The sequence below is a fragment of the Medicago truncatula genome, chromosome 2 (assembly GCF_003473485.1).
Source record: "Medicago truncatula cultivar Jemalong A17 chromosome 2, MtrunA17r5.0-ANR, whole genome shotgun sequence".
In the NCBI taxonomy this organism is placed as follows: Eukaryota; Viridiplantae; Streptophyta; class Magnoliopsida; order Fabales; family Fabaceae; genus Medicago; species Medicago truncatula.
This window is the reverse complement of record NC_053043.1, coordinates 6,648,418-6,663,737: the sequence shown is the minus strand read 5'-3', so window position 1 is coordinate 6,663,737 and position 15,320 is coordinate 6,648,418. Positions and strand designations below refer to the sequence as shown.

General features: G+C 31.3%; 1 protein-coding gene across 1 annotated transcript; it reads right to left on the bottom strand.

Moving 5' to 3' along the window:
- Nucleotides 1-2,494: 2,494 nt before the first annotated feature.
- LOC11443355 (monothiol glutaredoxin-S10) lies at nucleotides 2,495-3,405 on the bottom strand. The gene has a single exon (XM_003593925.4). It carries the CDS (start codon nucleotides 2,986-2,988, stop codon nucleotides 2,680-2,682), a length of 309 nt encoding a protein of 102 aa, XP_003593973.1. The 5' UTR covers nucleotides 2,989-3,405; the 3' UTR covers nucleotides 2,495-2,679.
- Nucleotides 3,406-15,320: the final 11,915 nt, after the last annotated feature.

Below are 15,320 nucleotides of genomic sequence, written 5' to 3'. Positions count from 1 at the left end.
GGTAAAAAAATATGAGTCCCATGAAAAATGTCTCACTTCCAACAATGTTCATTTTAAAATTGGATTCATGGTCAGTGGCGGATCTTGAATTAATTTTTCGGGGGTGCCAAATTTCTACGTAATATATATTAACTGGTTTCAAAAATAACAGTAATTGGTAGCTGGCTTAGTGGTATGACTTGTTCAAAAGCACACAAGGGAATATGTGTTCGAATCCTATCTACAAGGTTTTTTTATAATACAATTTGTAAAAATGTAAGATAAATACGTAAAAAAGAAGAAGGAGGGAGTCAAACCAGCGACAATTAACCTAGTATGGCACCCCCTTTCCACTATGACGGCAAGACTATGACTGATAAAATACATCTAATATGGTATATAAGTAAAATCTGGGGGATGCTGTGGCCCCCAGGGGTCTCTGAAGAGATCCGCCATTGTTCATGGTAATCATTAAAATCACATATTCAAGCATTCAAATCATTGGTGATTGTTCAATCAAGATCAAACAATGAAAAATATATATTTTAATTTTATTTAGAATACCGAGCTTAAACCTAAACCATTTGATCTTAATCAAAGAAAAGTAGTATTCCTACAACTATTTTGTGTACTCTTTATTTTTCATTGGTTGTTCCAAAAAATAATTGTTCAAATAACATGCATCTAATCATCAAATGATGAACAATGTCCTTGGCTTGTTACCAATGCCACGTGCAGACGTACTCCCCCATAAAATTTATCAAGTTTTATTCTAAAAGGCTATAATATGTGTTTCGTCCCTGCAATTAAGGGTCATTTAAAAATTGGTCCATGTAATCGTTAATTCTGGCAAATTACCCTTGCAAAGTTTAATCATTTAAAATTTCCTCCTCCTCCTCCTCCTCCTCCAAACACATAAATCACAACTCACCCTCTTCTTCTTTTCCTAACTTTCCCATACATACCCACCAATTCATTCACGACGACATGAACATGATTCTTAAAACCCATCTCCAAAACATGACAATGAACAATTTTACAATGACCAACACTTCCAATTTTCGGACAAGATTTAATTATCAAAGGTAATATAAACCCATCAGGTAAATGATAAAGATTAACATCATAATTATAATACCCATGTGATACATTGGCTCTAATGATAGAATTCCATACAAGATTTGAAAGGGATTCAAATGGCCATCTCTAGCTTCCATCAGACACATGTAAACTTTGTTTTCCGATTTCAATTGTTAGAGCCAGTTTTCATGTTCATCTTCGTTACTGTGTTTAAAGTTCATGCCTTCATCGATTAGAGGTGCCACTTTATTCATCTTCAATTTAACAAGTTGGCTCTACATTACTCAAATGTTTGAGGTATTAGTAGCTTGCACGGTTAGTTTTATAGGCAACTGTATTTGATATTAAATTTGATTGGTGTGGGGAAGAAACTTATTCAAGAGGCACTTATTGGTGGCCCAACAATTACCAGCAAAACCTTGAATTCAAACCTCTATTCCGGTGTTGGTTTTATGTAAATGATATTGGGTATGTTTAAAAATGTTGGGTATTATTCACGAAGGAGAAATAAGATAAGGATATAGAATAACAGTGCTGGATCTGCAGAAAAGAAATGAAGAGAAGAGAATAGGGATGAATGATTTAAGCGGTGGAAAATTGAAGAAAAGAAGAAGGATGGTGAGGGTATTTTTGTCCATTCCCATGCCATTTTGCTAATTTGATGACCTGGCAGTGATCAACTGGGTCAAAGGACGAAATTTTAAATGATTAAAGAATGCAAGGCTAGTTTGCAAGGATTAGCGAATACATGGACCAATTTTTAAACGACCCCTAATTGCAAGGATGAAATACATATTTAAACCATTCTAAAATTAATGGGTATGCATGGGATGCTCATCTACGTACGTAACTCCGAATCTTCAAATAATCACTTAATTTTTTATATATTAAATAATCTACAATTTCATTGTGGTTAACTGACTTATCTAAAATTGAAGTTTTTTTCCCTATCATTTACAATTATAATAATAAAATTTTATTTATCAAAAATGTCGGTGAAATAAAATAAAATATTTCTAAATTTTTATTACTCATAATAGAGAATATTGATTATTTTTTACAATAAAGCATAAAAATTCAGTATGATTTTTATAAACAAGAAAGTAGTATTTTTCTTCTGAAATGACATTTTCTAAAATATAAAACTCGACAAATAATTCTTTATTTCATAAAAATAATTGTTAATTTATATATTTAAAAAGTAAGAGTGCTGGTGCACCTTTATTTACAAGTGTACGAAGTAAAAATTCATGTTTTATACACACACTCGAGCTTTACTTACATAGAAAAATGAGTTTTCTTAAACCATTGATTTTGACATTTCAATAGAATAATTTTATTGTTTTATGATCTTACCCAACCGGAGAGATGAATTTATATAGTTGCAAATACTCAATTCGTGAAGAAAAAAAAAGGAGAAACAATGCACACAAAGTTTCAGAAGTACAACTCAAAATTATATTGGAGGTAACAAAGATTATTCTAATACAATGCATATTCTTAAAGCCGCAAGGTCTCACAAAAAAAAAAAGAGGGCTTGGTTAGGATATTATATAAAAAAGGCCATTTTTGGCTGTTTGCATTTGCACTAGAATGCGAGCTTCCATATTTCAAGTTTTCCTAAAGCCAAAGTGCACCAGCTTCTCTAAGCATTTTCTTGAGTGAGCCATTGAGATGAAGGGTCATGATTATGTTGGCTGAACCCACAAACTTGCCACCAATGAACACTGCTGGAACACTAGGGTTGCATCCTAATCTTATGAGAGCCCATTCCATTTCCCTCCCCCTCTTATCTTCATCTAGTTCATAGATTGCTGGACCAACACCTTGCTCATAAAATAGTCTCTTAATTGCATGGCTCATCCCACATGAACTCTTGCTAAAGATCACTACCGCCTTTTGTGATGCTAATTTCGATATGCGATCCATCTTAATGTTTGTATATGTATTTTTGGCGCACCTTTTGTAATGTACGTATATGAATATGTTGATTATATGACTTTGTTTTTTGTGTTGTCGATAGAAGTTGTTTAAGTGATCTAGGGTTTATAGTTTAGATATCAGAAAATCACCCAAGTCCAATAAGACTGAGTTAGTGCAACTGTGAGATGAGAATATATAGAAGAGAAAAGATGATGAAAAATGAGTGAATGGAAGTAATAGAAATGAAAGGTATATGTTTAATATTTGTGATGTCACATAAATTAAGTTGAAGGGTTTGTGTATTTATATAGATAGAGGAGTGATGACATATATAGAGATCTAGTCACGAGAAGATTATGCAATGGATGCATTATTTGGTATCATCCTATAGGGAAGAGAGTGATGAAAAGGTGAAAGTTCTAATTCCATGAGTTGATGGGGTTAAATATCCTTGATTTGATAGGAACCTGTGTGGTGCTTTACTTCATTATATACACATGGCTACTTCTACTTGTGTGACAAAGAATCTACCATAGGCCCATACAGATAAGCCGATCAGTGCCAAAAGTGGGACCACGAGAATTAGAGGGGGAAAATGAGGGAGGAATGTGAGGTATAGTTCTTTTGGTGGATGAAAGTGCCATTGATTACGTGGGTTTCATGGTGGGTAAAGAATGTCAACTTAGGGAGAAATTCTAATTATTAAATTACTTAGATTAGATACAGTAATGGATATGTAATAATCATTAAATTGTATGGTTGGGTTTGATATAATTTGGAGAGATGGTTTATCTCATTTGATTGTTGAGATTTACTCGAATGTGTTTATGGATATCAGGATATAATTGTTAACAATAATAAGATTAATGAAACCATTCTTTCTTTGGTTTGACTTATTTAAGAGATCATTCGATGAGATTGACATACTCATGTTATTTACATTTGGTGTGAGACTACAATTGACCAGCAAATTTTAGCCTATATGAGAATCTGGTTGTTTTGAAGTCTCCTCTTTGTGAGTTTTAAAGTCTTAAGTTTGATGATATTTTTCGAACATACATGCCTAAAATTTGCGTTTAGCTTCTTAGTTTCCCCCCTCTTTTTTGGACCTTTGACACTCTTTTATACCAAAAAAAAACTTATGCTACATATTAATTGACACTAGTGTTATAATTTTTGAGTTAATTTGTATGCATGTTTGTTATAAACTGAATATTTATTCATCATCAATTATTTAATATTAATGGTTAAATGAACTTGGCCTGTTTAACCTGCTATTTTTAAGCGGATGAATTGAGGTTTTAACCTCGGTCTCTTAAGTTGGATGGATTATGTTTATGTGGTCATTCACGACGGAGTGAGAGGTTTTGACTCAACTTTAATTTTGGTTTATGTTGATTTGTAGGGGATTAACTTGGTTAGGGTGTTGATTTGGTTTTAGAAGTTTTTTTTTAGTGTTTAAGATGTACGGTGTATCATTTTTTACAATGTTTTTAATGAGAAATCATGTAGAACTATAACAGCAAATCATTAGTAGTCCACTTGTCTGCTTACCATAGTGCGAGGTATAGTGAAAATTCGAAATCAGACCACTTCAATTGGCCAGCCTCTCCTATGTTTGTCGGCATGCTATGCCACCCCTGTTTATTATCCTAATTGAAAAATATTTATTTTGATTTAATTTCGTTTATATGATATCAGTGTTATCCAACTAACTATAATTTTTGTCATTTCTAGAAAAGATTGAGTATCTATTTGATTTTGGATAACATGAAAATACACAACACGTGGAATGTGAGTGGCAAATTGACACGTGGCTACATGGCCGATATGAATTCTTGTTTGCATTCATTTTTGAGGTCGATATATATACATCCATGATCATAATTTGACTAAACCAAACAGAATGCGGTGCTCGATAGTGATTAAGATATTTATTGATAGATGAGAACTTAAACAAGAAAAACAATATGAATTTGATTAAGATAATTTTTTATTTTTGGGTGTGCTAGAGAAAATTATGCAAGAAGATGAAAACTATAGTTTGGTGTTTGGATTCAAAACTACTACCATGCAACCTCTACAAACATGAAAGTGGTTGAAATAGAAGATATAAAGAAGATAAAGTCTTTTTAATCGTTATGAATCGAATTTGGTATTTTAGAGTTTAAAACTCTCAAACATCATGTGTAGCGATCAATTGCACTAAACCCCTATGGTGAAAGAAGAGAGACATAAATTATTAGAGTTTTAGAGATATTTGACATGTGGTATAGATTAATATAGAGAAATTTAAATGGAAGTGATCCAAGTCAGTGACAACCAATTGTGAATGTTATGTTATGCATTTACCAAATTATTTTATTGACTATGTTCAAATTGTAAAGCGTGTCAAATTTTTTTTCCATATGTTTAGATGATTTGTGTTTAGGCTATTTGAAAAACTTTGAAAGTTAAAAATTTTCAACAAAAGAAGTTTGTCAGTGTGGTTAAAGTTTTAAAGATTATTTATTTGGTCTTGTGACCATGCGAGTGTGTCTAAAGACTATTTATTTGGTCTTATAACTGTGGAAGAATAGTTTTATAATATGTATTGTTACTACGTACTAAGTAAAAAAAAATGATTGAGATTCACGTAACTGCATGTAGAGCCAAGCCACCTTAATTAGAGAGGCCCTCAACACCGGCGACCACGAATCCGGTAGAGCAAATATATAGTATGACAATTTAACACGCACTCGTCAAATTTAATATATATTGTTATAATATTTTTAAAATTTAAAATATATTAATCATAAAAATTAATTTATGATTCTCTAGAAAATATACTCTTTTAAAAGATTTCTTCATTTCTCTATTTTCCATCCTAAAATCCTCTCTTCCAAACTCTCAGACAAAGCCTTAAAGAGAACCAGTTACATAGCATAGGTTCACCATACACATGCAACAATTACAGACCAATTCCAACTTAATTTGAATGTCTACTTCAAGAAATTAACAAGGAAGAGAGAGAGAGTGTTTTTGGGTAAACTAAGTCCAAGTAATAGTTCCCATGCATCGTTCAACAATATTGACATTGGAGGTTCGTATAAGTTTACATGGAAGCCTTTAATGAAGACTCGTCTTACACCTCTAACTAATCAGACCTCTCTAAGAAAGATGAAAAAGAGATAGACAAAAAAACAGGGCCGTTTCTGAGATTTTGGTGGTCTTTGGGCGAACCTACAATTTGGGTCCTAATTAATGAATATATATATATATATATATATATATATATATATGAGTCAGAATCCATTGACACCAAGTGTCAACGGATTCGTTGACACCAAATCACAACCATCCATTGAAATTGATCTAAAGGTTCATAATTATTTATTTAAACCTTACTGTGATCTCTCTTTAATTGGCTCCCATAATTAATGAGTGATTTTCTCTCTTTCATATCTCTTGTTGCCGAAAAATAAGTGATTATCCTTCATCTTCTTTAACTGATCAAGCATGTTTTCCTCACAACAAACCAAGTTCCATTTTTATTCATAACCTATTTCATTTTTTGACAAGATTCATAACCTATTTCATATCACCATCAATAAAAAATTAATTAATTCATTCATTCATTGAATTAAAAACTGGAATCCCATGCCAATAATGATGAAATATCATAATTCTTTCAATTATCTATTTCTGAATTAGTTTTTTTTTTTGACCAAATTTCTGAATTAGTTTTGTTATGTCAAGAACGTTATTTTTTTTTCCTTCCGAATCTCACTTCTATAATTGATTACCTCATATTGATGGTGAACAACTATTTCATATCATAAAATAAACAATATTACGTGCTTCAATGTTGATACACACATATAAACAATGAATTTTCCAGAACATGAACCTACAAATTTATACTATTGGCATGGGTTTTTATTTTGTCCAAAGAAATGGTGTAATTTTAATTTGTGGATGTCGAGAAGGTTCCTCTCCAAATTTCACTTTTAGTAGTTGTTTACCTCATTCTCTTCAATAAGCTTCCTCTTTTGATTGAATTTAATATGTAAAAAGCAAATCGACATTAAAGGAGGGACAAGAGACGATGGTAATCTGGAAACGTAATCACAGTAGCGTTAAAGGAAAGATCAATACAATGTAAAAGGAGTCCACTCAAGTTATCACGTAGATAAATCGTAGCCGCTTGATTAAAAATTTAGACGGATAGGATTTGGTGTCAAACTAAAGTTTGACACCTGTTGTCAACGGATCCTATATATATATATATATATATATATATATATGGGTGGGGATATTTTGACTCCAAGAGTAAGTATAATATCTTACTCAAAATCTTGACCTTTAATTCTAATATCGGTTAATGGCTTAGATTAATTGATATGATAAGCTTTAATTCCATTTTCTATTGTAGTCAACACTTATCACCACAAAATAACAAAATAATAAATGTCTTTTAATTGCTTGATTTTTTTTCTTCTTCCATTACTTTTTTTTTGTTTCACGCTAGAATTTTTGAGGGTTAAGAGCAAAACTTAAAAACTCTTTCATGTCAAAAATGTCTATCAGTAAAAATTGAACAAAACTTAAAAACTCTTTTTCCTTGTTTGTTCAATATCTTTATTTTTTTGTTTGTTTTAGTTTCTTAAAAAGGCTTGAAACAAAAGATAATATAACAGAAGTTGAACACGTTCTGTTTTGTTCTATGCACCATACTAGCAAGTATAACGTTCTTTCGGCATATTAACATAATGCCATATATGCAAAGAAAAATTTCTTATGCAATCTTTTTGAAGGAATAAAATAAGTGAATCTTGAAATTTTTATTTCAAGGAAATGATTTGAATTTAACCCTCAAAAAATATTTTTGCGTGAAACAACAAAAAAACAATGGAAGAAGAAAAAAAAAATCATGCAATTAAAAGACATTTATTGTTTTGTAGTGATAATTATTGACTACAATAGAAAATGGAATTAAAGCCTATCATATCAATTAATCTAAGCCATTAACCAATATTGAAATTAAAGGTCAAGATTTAGAGTAAGATACTACACTTACTCTTGGAGTCAAAATATCCCCACCCTATATATATATATATATATAAACATCAAACTTATGCAAAGAACTAAGCAATTTTTTTTAGGACCTAATAGACCCCTAAAAATAAAATTAAAGGTCGTAATTAATTTTTGGAGTCTAGGACGGTCACCCTCTTCGTCAAAAATCAACGAGAGTGTTTGTTCCCCGTCTCTCTCATTGTATTTCAAGATTACCGTCATGAGAGATTATTAATCAGGGATTCTATATTCCTAATATATTTGATAAGTTAATGTATCATGTTTAATAACATGATATATGTTACTCAAAAAAAATAAAAAATAACATGATATATGTTAACCAACGAGAGTGTTCGTTGCACGTCTCTCTCATTGATTATATGTATTCATGTTTATATAACATAAACGGAGTAAAAAACTAACTCATATTTTAGACGAAAGCTAAACCATGTTAGATTATAGGAGAGGTCAATGCTTTTTGAGAAACAAAGGGTGTGTTAGTGACATTTGAACAAATCTAAGGGAAGGTGAGTGTAATTTCCCCTTATATTTATTTGTTTATTAAGTTTATTTATTTATTACTAAATTATTTCCAAACCGACAATAATGATAATTATGCTGGTGTAAAGAACGGGCAGGATTTATGTTAATCAAATAAATGACAAAAGCTAATAGGAAGATTTTCCAGCAATATTTTGTTCTCATTGTGATCAATAATAGGGTTTTAAGATCGGTTCTTCTTTTGATTGTGCTGAATTATATTGGATAGTGGATACGGCATAAGAAAGAAGATTCTCTCGGTCTAGTATAGTATAATTTTAAAGGAAAATGTTAACGAGTGTCACTCTTTAAGAACTATAAGTAGTAACTATTTATGAAAAAGTGTGTAATCAATGCATTGAGAATCAAAACATTTGATTTTTTTAAAAATTATTACTTATTTTATAATGCTTAAAGAGTGTTCCAGGGACATTCGTTAACAAGACGCTATCTTAAAAAGCAATTTATAAAGAAAAAGAAAACCATATTGGTACCTAAAGTATTCATGTATCTAATTTTTAATTATTTAATAATAACATGCCATATTTTTTATTGAATTATTTTAAAATAAAATTAAATATTAAATTAATTTCGCCAACAAATACCACTACCGAATGAAACCATATATTAGTCCGTCTCCGGAGTAATCATTTAGTTGAGAATTTCTCTTTTCAATTTCAAAAAACTCGGCTCAAGATCCGACATCCAAAGAATAAAACTATATAATACGAAAGAATTTTGTATTTTTATATGGCTGTGCTTTCTGATTCTTTTCTTTTCTTTCATGAGAAAGAATAATGTAAATAAATTTTGTATTTATTTATGGTTAAAAGAGCAGTGATTTGTACAGCTCTGTACTTCAACAACACACAAGACAATATCCTAATTTGTGATGCCAGGAACCGTCGTTGCATTTCTCATTATTATCTATTTTCTTCTTTTTCCATCTTATAAAAGTTAATTAACATATTCTTTTGCCACTGGCCCTCAACTTTCACACATTCCTTGGCTTCTCTTTGTTATATATAAAATTTATGTGTGCTCCACACATCCATTATATGGTCACGAATCTCATGATGCATGCATATATGGACGTTATAATTGATATGTCCATGAAGCAAAACAATTTAAAACCTAACTGTTGGGACCGATCAAAACAATTGCAAAATGGTTTTGTCGAGCAATCGATTTGATTATATATATATATATTAAATAGAGGCCGTTAGACCAAACTAAATACGAACACATCAATTAAATAAAATACTACTAACACATTTCGGCCATAAAAAGCTTAACACAACCCAAAGTCGGCCATAAAAGCTTAACGCAACCCCGTGGAGAATGAACTTAAAGATGGTTATCCATACATAGGTAATGAAAGAGCATCGGTTAGCAACCTGGCTTGTCTGTCTCTAAATATGAGTGATTGCAATCCGTCAACCCCCAACATAAGTCAATTGATGAGAGAGACTATAGGAGCAAGTGAATTGGAATACCGCCCAATTAAATTCTCTAAAAGAAAAAAGTAAATGCTCAAATTAATTAGACATATATATTTTCCATCTCGGCTAATGGGTGTTGCATATATATATGGGTCCTGCTAACCGCCCCCGGGGCACTGGTTAAGCATACCATAAAAGGGAATTATTACCATAAAAGGAAACTGTTTTTGACATTATTATAAATTAATTACATAATTTCAATGCATTAACTACTATATAGTTTCCTTTTTCATACCCTTAACCAGTGCCCCCGGGGCACTGGTTAGCATTTCCCTATATATATATATATATATATATAGTACGACGGATTCAACACACGAAAGAGCACGACACGTTCCTTTTAAGGTCATTTACTTTATAAATGACTTTCTTCTAGCTTGTTTTATGCATATATACTTTTGAGTGTTGTTGTATATAGTATATATTTAAAAAATATTGTTACCAAAGAAACATATAGATAATCCACCGTCTCAATAATACTCCCTCCGTCCCAAATTGTATGACGTTTTGAGCATTTCACACATATTAAAAAATGTAATTAATATTGTGTGGGCAAGAGATATTATGAGTTGTTTTACAAAATTATCCTTAATAAATAATATGGGAAAGATAAATGAAAGAATTGAAAAAAAGAAAGAGTAATAAACAGTTAAGGATATAATAGGAAAAATAACATTAATGTTTTATTGATATTCTAAAGTGACATACAATTTGGGACAAATATTTTTTCTAAAATGACATACAATTTGGAACGGATGGAGTAATATACGTGCAGAAGGTATTTGGATAAACACCACCGCATGAAAAAAATGTTTTATGTGATTTATCATATGATAAATCTAGAAGGTATGACAGTTATCAATTGGGGTAAAATCTTTTTAAGAGAAGAAAACTAAATAACAACTATAAAGTTATTCGTACAAATTTGACGACAAATTCTATCGCGCATTTTATCATTTTCCATCTCTAATAATACTCATTGTTTTCCTATATCCCAATCAATCTCAATGAGTATGATTTTGTGGTAATAATCACTTAATTGTTTTCCTATCTCCAATTGAATTTTAAATCAAATGAAATATTTATTTAAAGATGTATATTTAGAGTAATATTAATTTGTCCCCATGAGTTTTAGTTGGTAAGAACAATGCATAATATATGCAAGGTCTGGGGTTCGAATCCCGGCCATCGCAAAAAAAAAAAGAAATATTAATTTAATTTTAAAATATGTCAAATTGTAATTGTGGACACGTTTTTTTTTTTTTTTTGACAAAACAGAATAAATTAAATATTTGTTTAGATAAGTATATGTTATAATTTACCTGTAAGGTTTAGTTTAACTGAAAATGTCGATATTGTATTGTTATATTAAATACCTTCTGTCAAGTTTGAACACAAAACCCCATAACATGAGTTTTAGTGATATTAACACTCCAACAATAACTTGTTGATGATACCTAATCTATAAAATTCCAAGAAAAAAAATTAAGTGTATTGTCTAAATGGAAATGTCTGATGCCACGAAGACTAAATCCACAAAAAATAAGAATTACACTAAGATAATCACTTCAAAGAATTACACTAAGACTAAATCTAAAAATCTGTATGCAACAAATTATCATAAAAAACTAAAATTCCTTCAAAAAAAAAATCATAAAAAACTAAAATAATACGGAACAAATAAAAATCATATGTTTTTGTTTTTCATTACATCGCATAAGATCAACCAAATGAAAAACAAAAGATAATAAACTTAGGGCATAAGTTTTTGAGCAAATAAAAAACGAAGCATGAGAAAAATTTGGTCTCTACATGATCAAAGGTATGTGGCATGCATCGACCATGAAAGAAATAATACAAATAAGGATACTAAAGAAGCAAAATTAGGTGCCCGTATTTCTTCTTATCGAGACCTGAATGAATGTAAAATGCAGCTTTGAATTTGATACAAGCTGCGCAAATAGTTAGTATAATGATAATCACCACATACCACCAAACACTGATGGAACTGAGTTATGAAGGATCATCATCAGAAGAAAACCACCAATCTTCCGGGGAAGCGGGTTGTGGCGCTGCGACGAAAGAAGCAGTCGATGATTCGGGAGGAGAACTTCTGGTGGCCACAGAAGACACCAAGACAGAAGGTGACATAGGAATTAGTGCCTTCCTTGGTGACTGTGATTTGGTATGAGATGAAGCAGCTAGAGATTGATCTCAACAACAAGGCAGCCACGAGGGATGCTAAGGACAATCTCTCTTGCACTCTCTCTTAGACACTTTTTCATTCATTGGTCCACATCATCATTTTTCATCACTTTTCATAAACTTTGTACATGAAAAGTCACCTTCTTCTTCACTGTGCATCGAATTGGAAACCTATTTTAATAATCATCAAAAAGAATTCTGCTAAAACACACTATCAAAGCTCAACAAGTTAAATACTTGCTCTTTCTATATGGTAAACATGAGTTATTTCTCTAATTAAAAAAATGGGTTCCTTGATTTCTTAGCGGTTCTTTGATTTTCTCTGCATTTCTCTTTATCACATCTGCAGTAACCCACCCTCATCAATTTTATCGTTGGCTCTTCTCTGTTCGTAATTTACCTGCATATTTTTCTAATTCAAAAACGTAACGATTTTCCGACGATTGACGTGCTATCATATCATAGCTTGCAGTACAATGGATTTGAACACCTCTTTATGTGCCTCCCTTGATGTTGATGTCTTGAGAAAATTGATTTTGGGGCTCTATGTGTGGGAGATAAAGTCAATAATTATAATATTTTTTGGCGTCATTTAAAAATTTGTCCCTGTAATCGCCAATCCTGGCAAATTACTATTGCATTGTTTAATTATTTAAAAATCCGTCCCTCTTCCCACTTAATCACTGCCACGTCACTAATTAGTTGATGTGGCACATCTGATTTCACATACAAACGAGAAATGACGAAAATGCCCTTGATTTCATCTTCCTTCTCCCTATTCTTTCTCGTGTTCTTCTTCATGTTATTCATCATCACCTGCAACAAGACCAAGCACAAAAACAACAACAAGAACAACAACCCATAACCAAACCAGACCAAACTTCCGATCGCGAGCCGTCCATGCCACCGCCGTATCTGCTCCGATCCTCTTCCGGTCATGATTTCGCATCCAGTCACCACCGTCCCTCTGCCGATAACAACCTCTTCTCCCCTCTCCGGCGAGTTTTCGGTTTCTGAAATTGAAATCTGGAATTGGAATCACGACAGTCACTCTTTTTCACTCGATCCAGACTGTAATGCCCTATTTTAATATTTATTTAATTGAGTTTAGAGTCTATTTTTATGACTTATGTGATTTATATGATTTTTGTGAGGTGTTGTTGATTTATTAAGTGACTTATTTTATTATTTAATAGAATAAGATTTGAAAATAAAATAAGATTAAGTTGTGGAGGCTGTTTTGGAAATTAGAAGAGTTTAGTGGAATAAGTGGAAATATATATGTTATTTGTTGTAGAAATATATGTTATTTGTTGTAGAAAATATTATGTTATTTGTTGTAGAAATATGTTATTTGTTGTAGAAATATATGTTATTTGTTGTAGAAAATATTATGTTATTTGTTGTAGAAATATATGTTATTTAGAAATATATTTGTTATAGAAAAAATAAGTAGGTTAAGGATCTATATAAAAGGGGAGAGTTAGAATTATAAAATGGGAGGATTACGTGCAAACTGCTTTTGAGAGATAAATGGAGAAAGTGAGAAGTCAGAGAAGAGCAAGAGGAGAGAAGAAGCAAGAGAAGCTCACCTCGCGAGCAACCCAGTGGCAGACAACCTTGTTTAGGTTTCTTGCGATTATTTTGTCGCACGTGATGTTATGAGTTGACCTTTGGGGTAGAAGTGAAGTTGTTAATGATTATAATGAAGTTCGGAGAGTATGAATAAGATGATTAATGTTGTGGATTTAAGTTGATGATTAAAAGTGAAAAAATTTATATATTGTGAAAGATGTTGATATGAAGTTGTAATGGTTATATTTGATGATTATTGTTGATGTTGACTTGCTGCATATTATTTAATGGTGCTGCCTTGCTATTGTGATGTAATAATATCATTAAGATGCTAATGTTGGTCTAAGTTGTTTAAGTTGTAAGATGTTGATCCAAATTATTGGAGTCATATGAGATGTCTAAGTTGTTTAAGTTGTAAGACGTTGAGTCCATGCATACTCATTTAAGTTGAGGGCTTGATGCCCTGTAATGTATATTTATAAATATTATGTTGGGGGCTTGATGCCCTGGGAGCCTATTTACGCTCAATACGTTGGGGGCTTATGCTCTGGTTGGTACCACATGCATGATTAAGAGGTCGTAGTTGCATTTTGTCTAGATGATTCAAGATGTGTAAGATGTCTAAGTTGCATTGTTGAGTTGAAGTCGTGTCGTTGTCATTAAGTTGATATTTACCCATGTGTCGTTAATGAAGTACTTATGTTGATTATGATGTTATTATGATGTTGCTTATGATGTTGTTATGTTGTTTATGATGTGATTATGTTGTTATATGATGATGTTTATGATGTGAAGTATATGATGATGTTTATGATGTGAAGTATATGATGTTATAAAATGATGTTTATGATGTGATGTTTATGTTGTTGTATGACGTTGTGTATAATGTAATGAATATGAAGTTAATAATGATTAGAAATTGATTGAGTTATTAATGAAGTATTAAATAAGTTGTTGAATTTTTGAAGAATAAATTGTTATTTATTTCCGTTTATGATTTTAAGTAGTGTAGCATTCCGTTTATGTCGAAAAATCTTATTATTTAAATGAAATTTTTATGTTAGGAAAATGGGGTGTTACACAGACCTTAATGCTTTTGTTTGTTCTTCTTCATCTTTCTTGTCTCCATTCCGTGAATAAACACCCATTTGATTTTGATTTCTGTTTTCATGTCCACACACCCATTTGATTTTTCAGAAAAAGGAGAAAGAAGAATCACTTTGTCATATACCCTATCCTTTTTGTTTGTTTCTTACTTGAATTACTGGAACAAAATAATAACATTAGCAATTTATGGTTATTTTTTTTGTTGTTTTGAAAATATTCCAAATTAAAAATAAAAAAAAACTAATCTGAGAAATTAAATATATACGGGAGATAGTGAGATTAAATACCCATAAATGGATTGAAGAAAATAGTATGTAGGTGCAGTGGTTAGCTCTCGTGGAAAATGAAATT

Excerpts from the sequence above, each read along its gene's own strand:
- LOC11443355 (XM_003593925.4), bottom strand. The coding sequence starts at position 2,988 with ATGGATCGCATATCGAAATTAGCATCACAAAAGGCGGTAGTGATCTTT.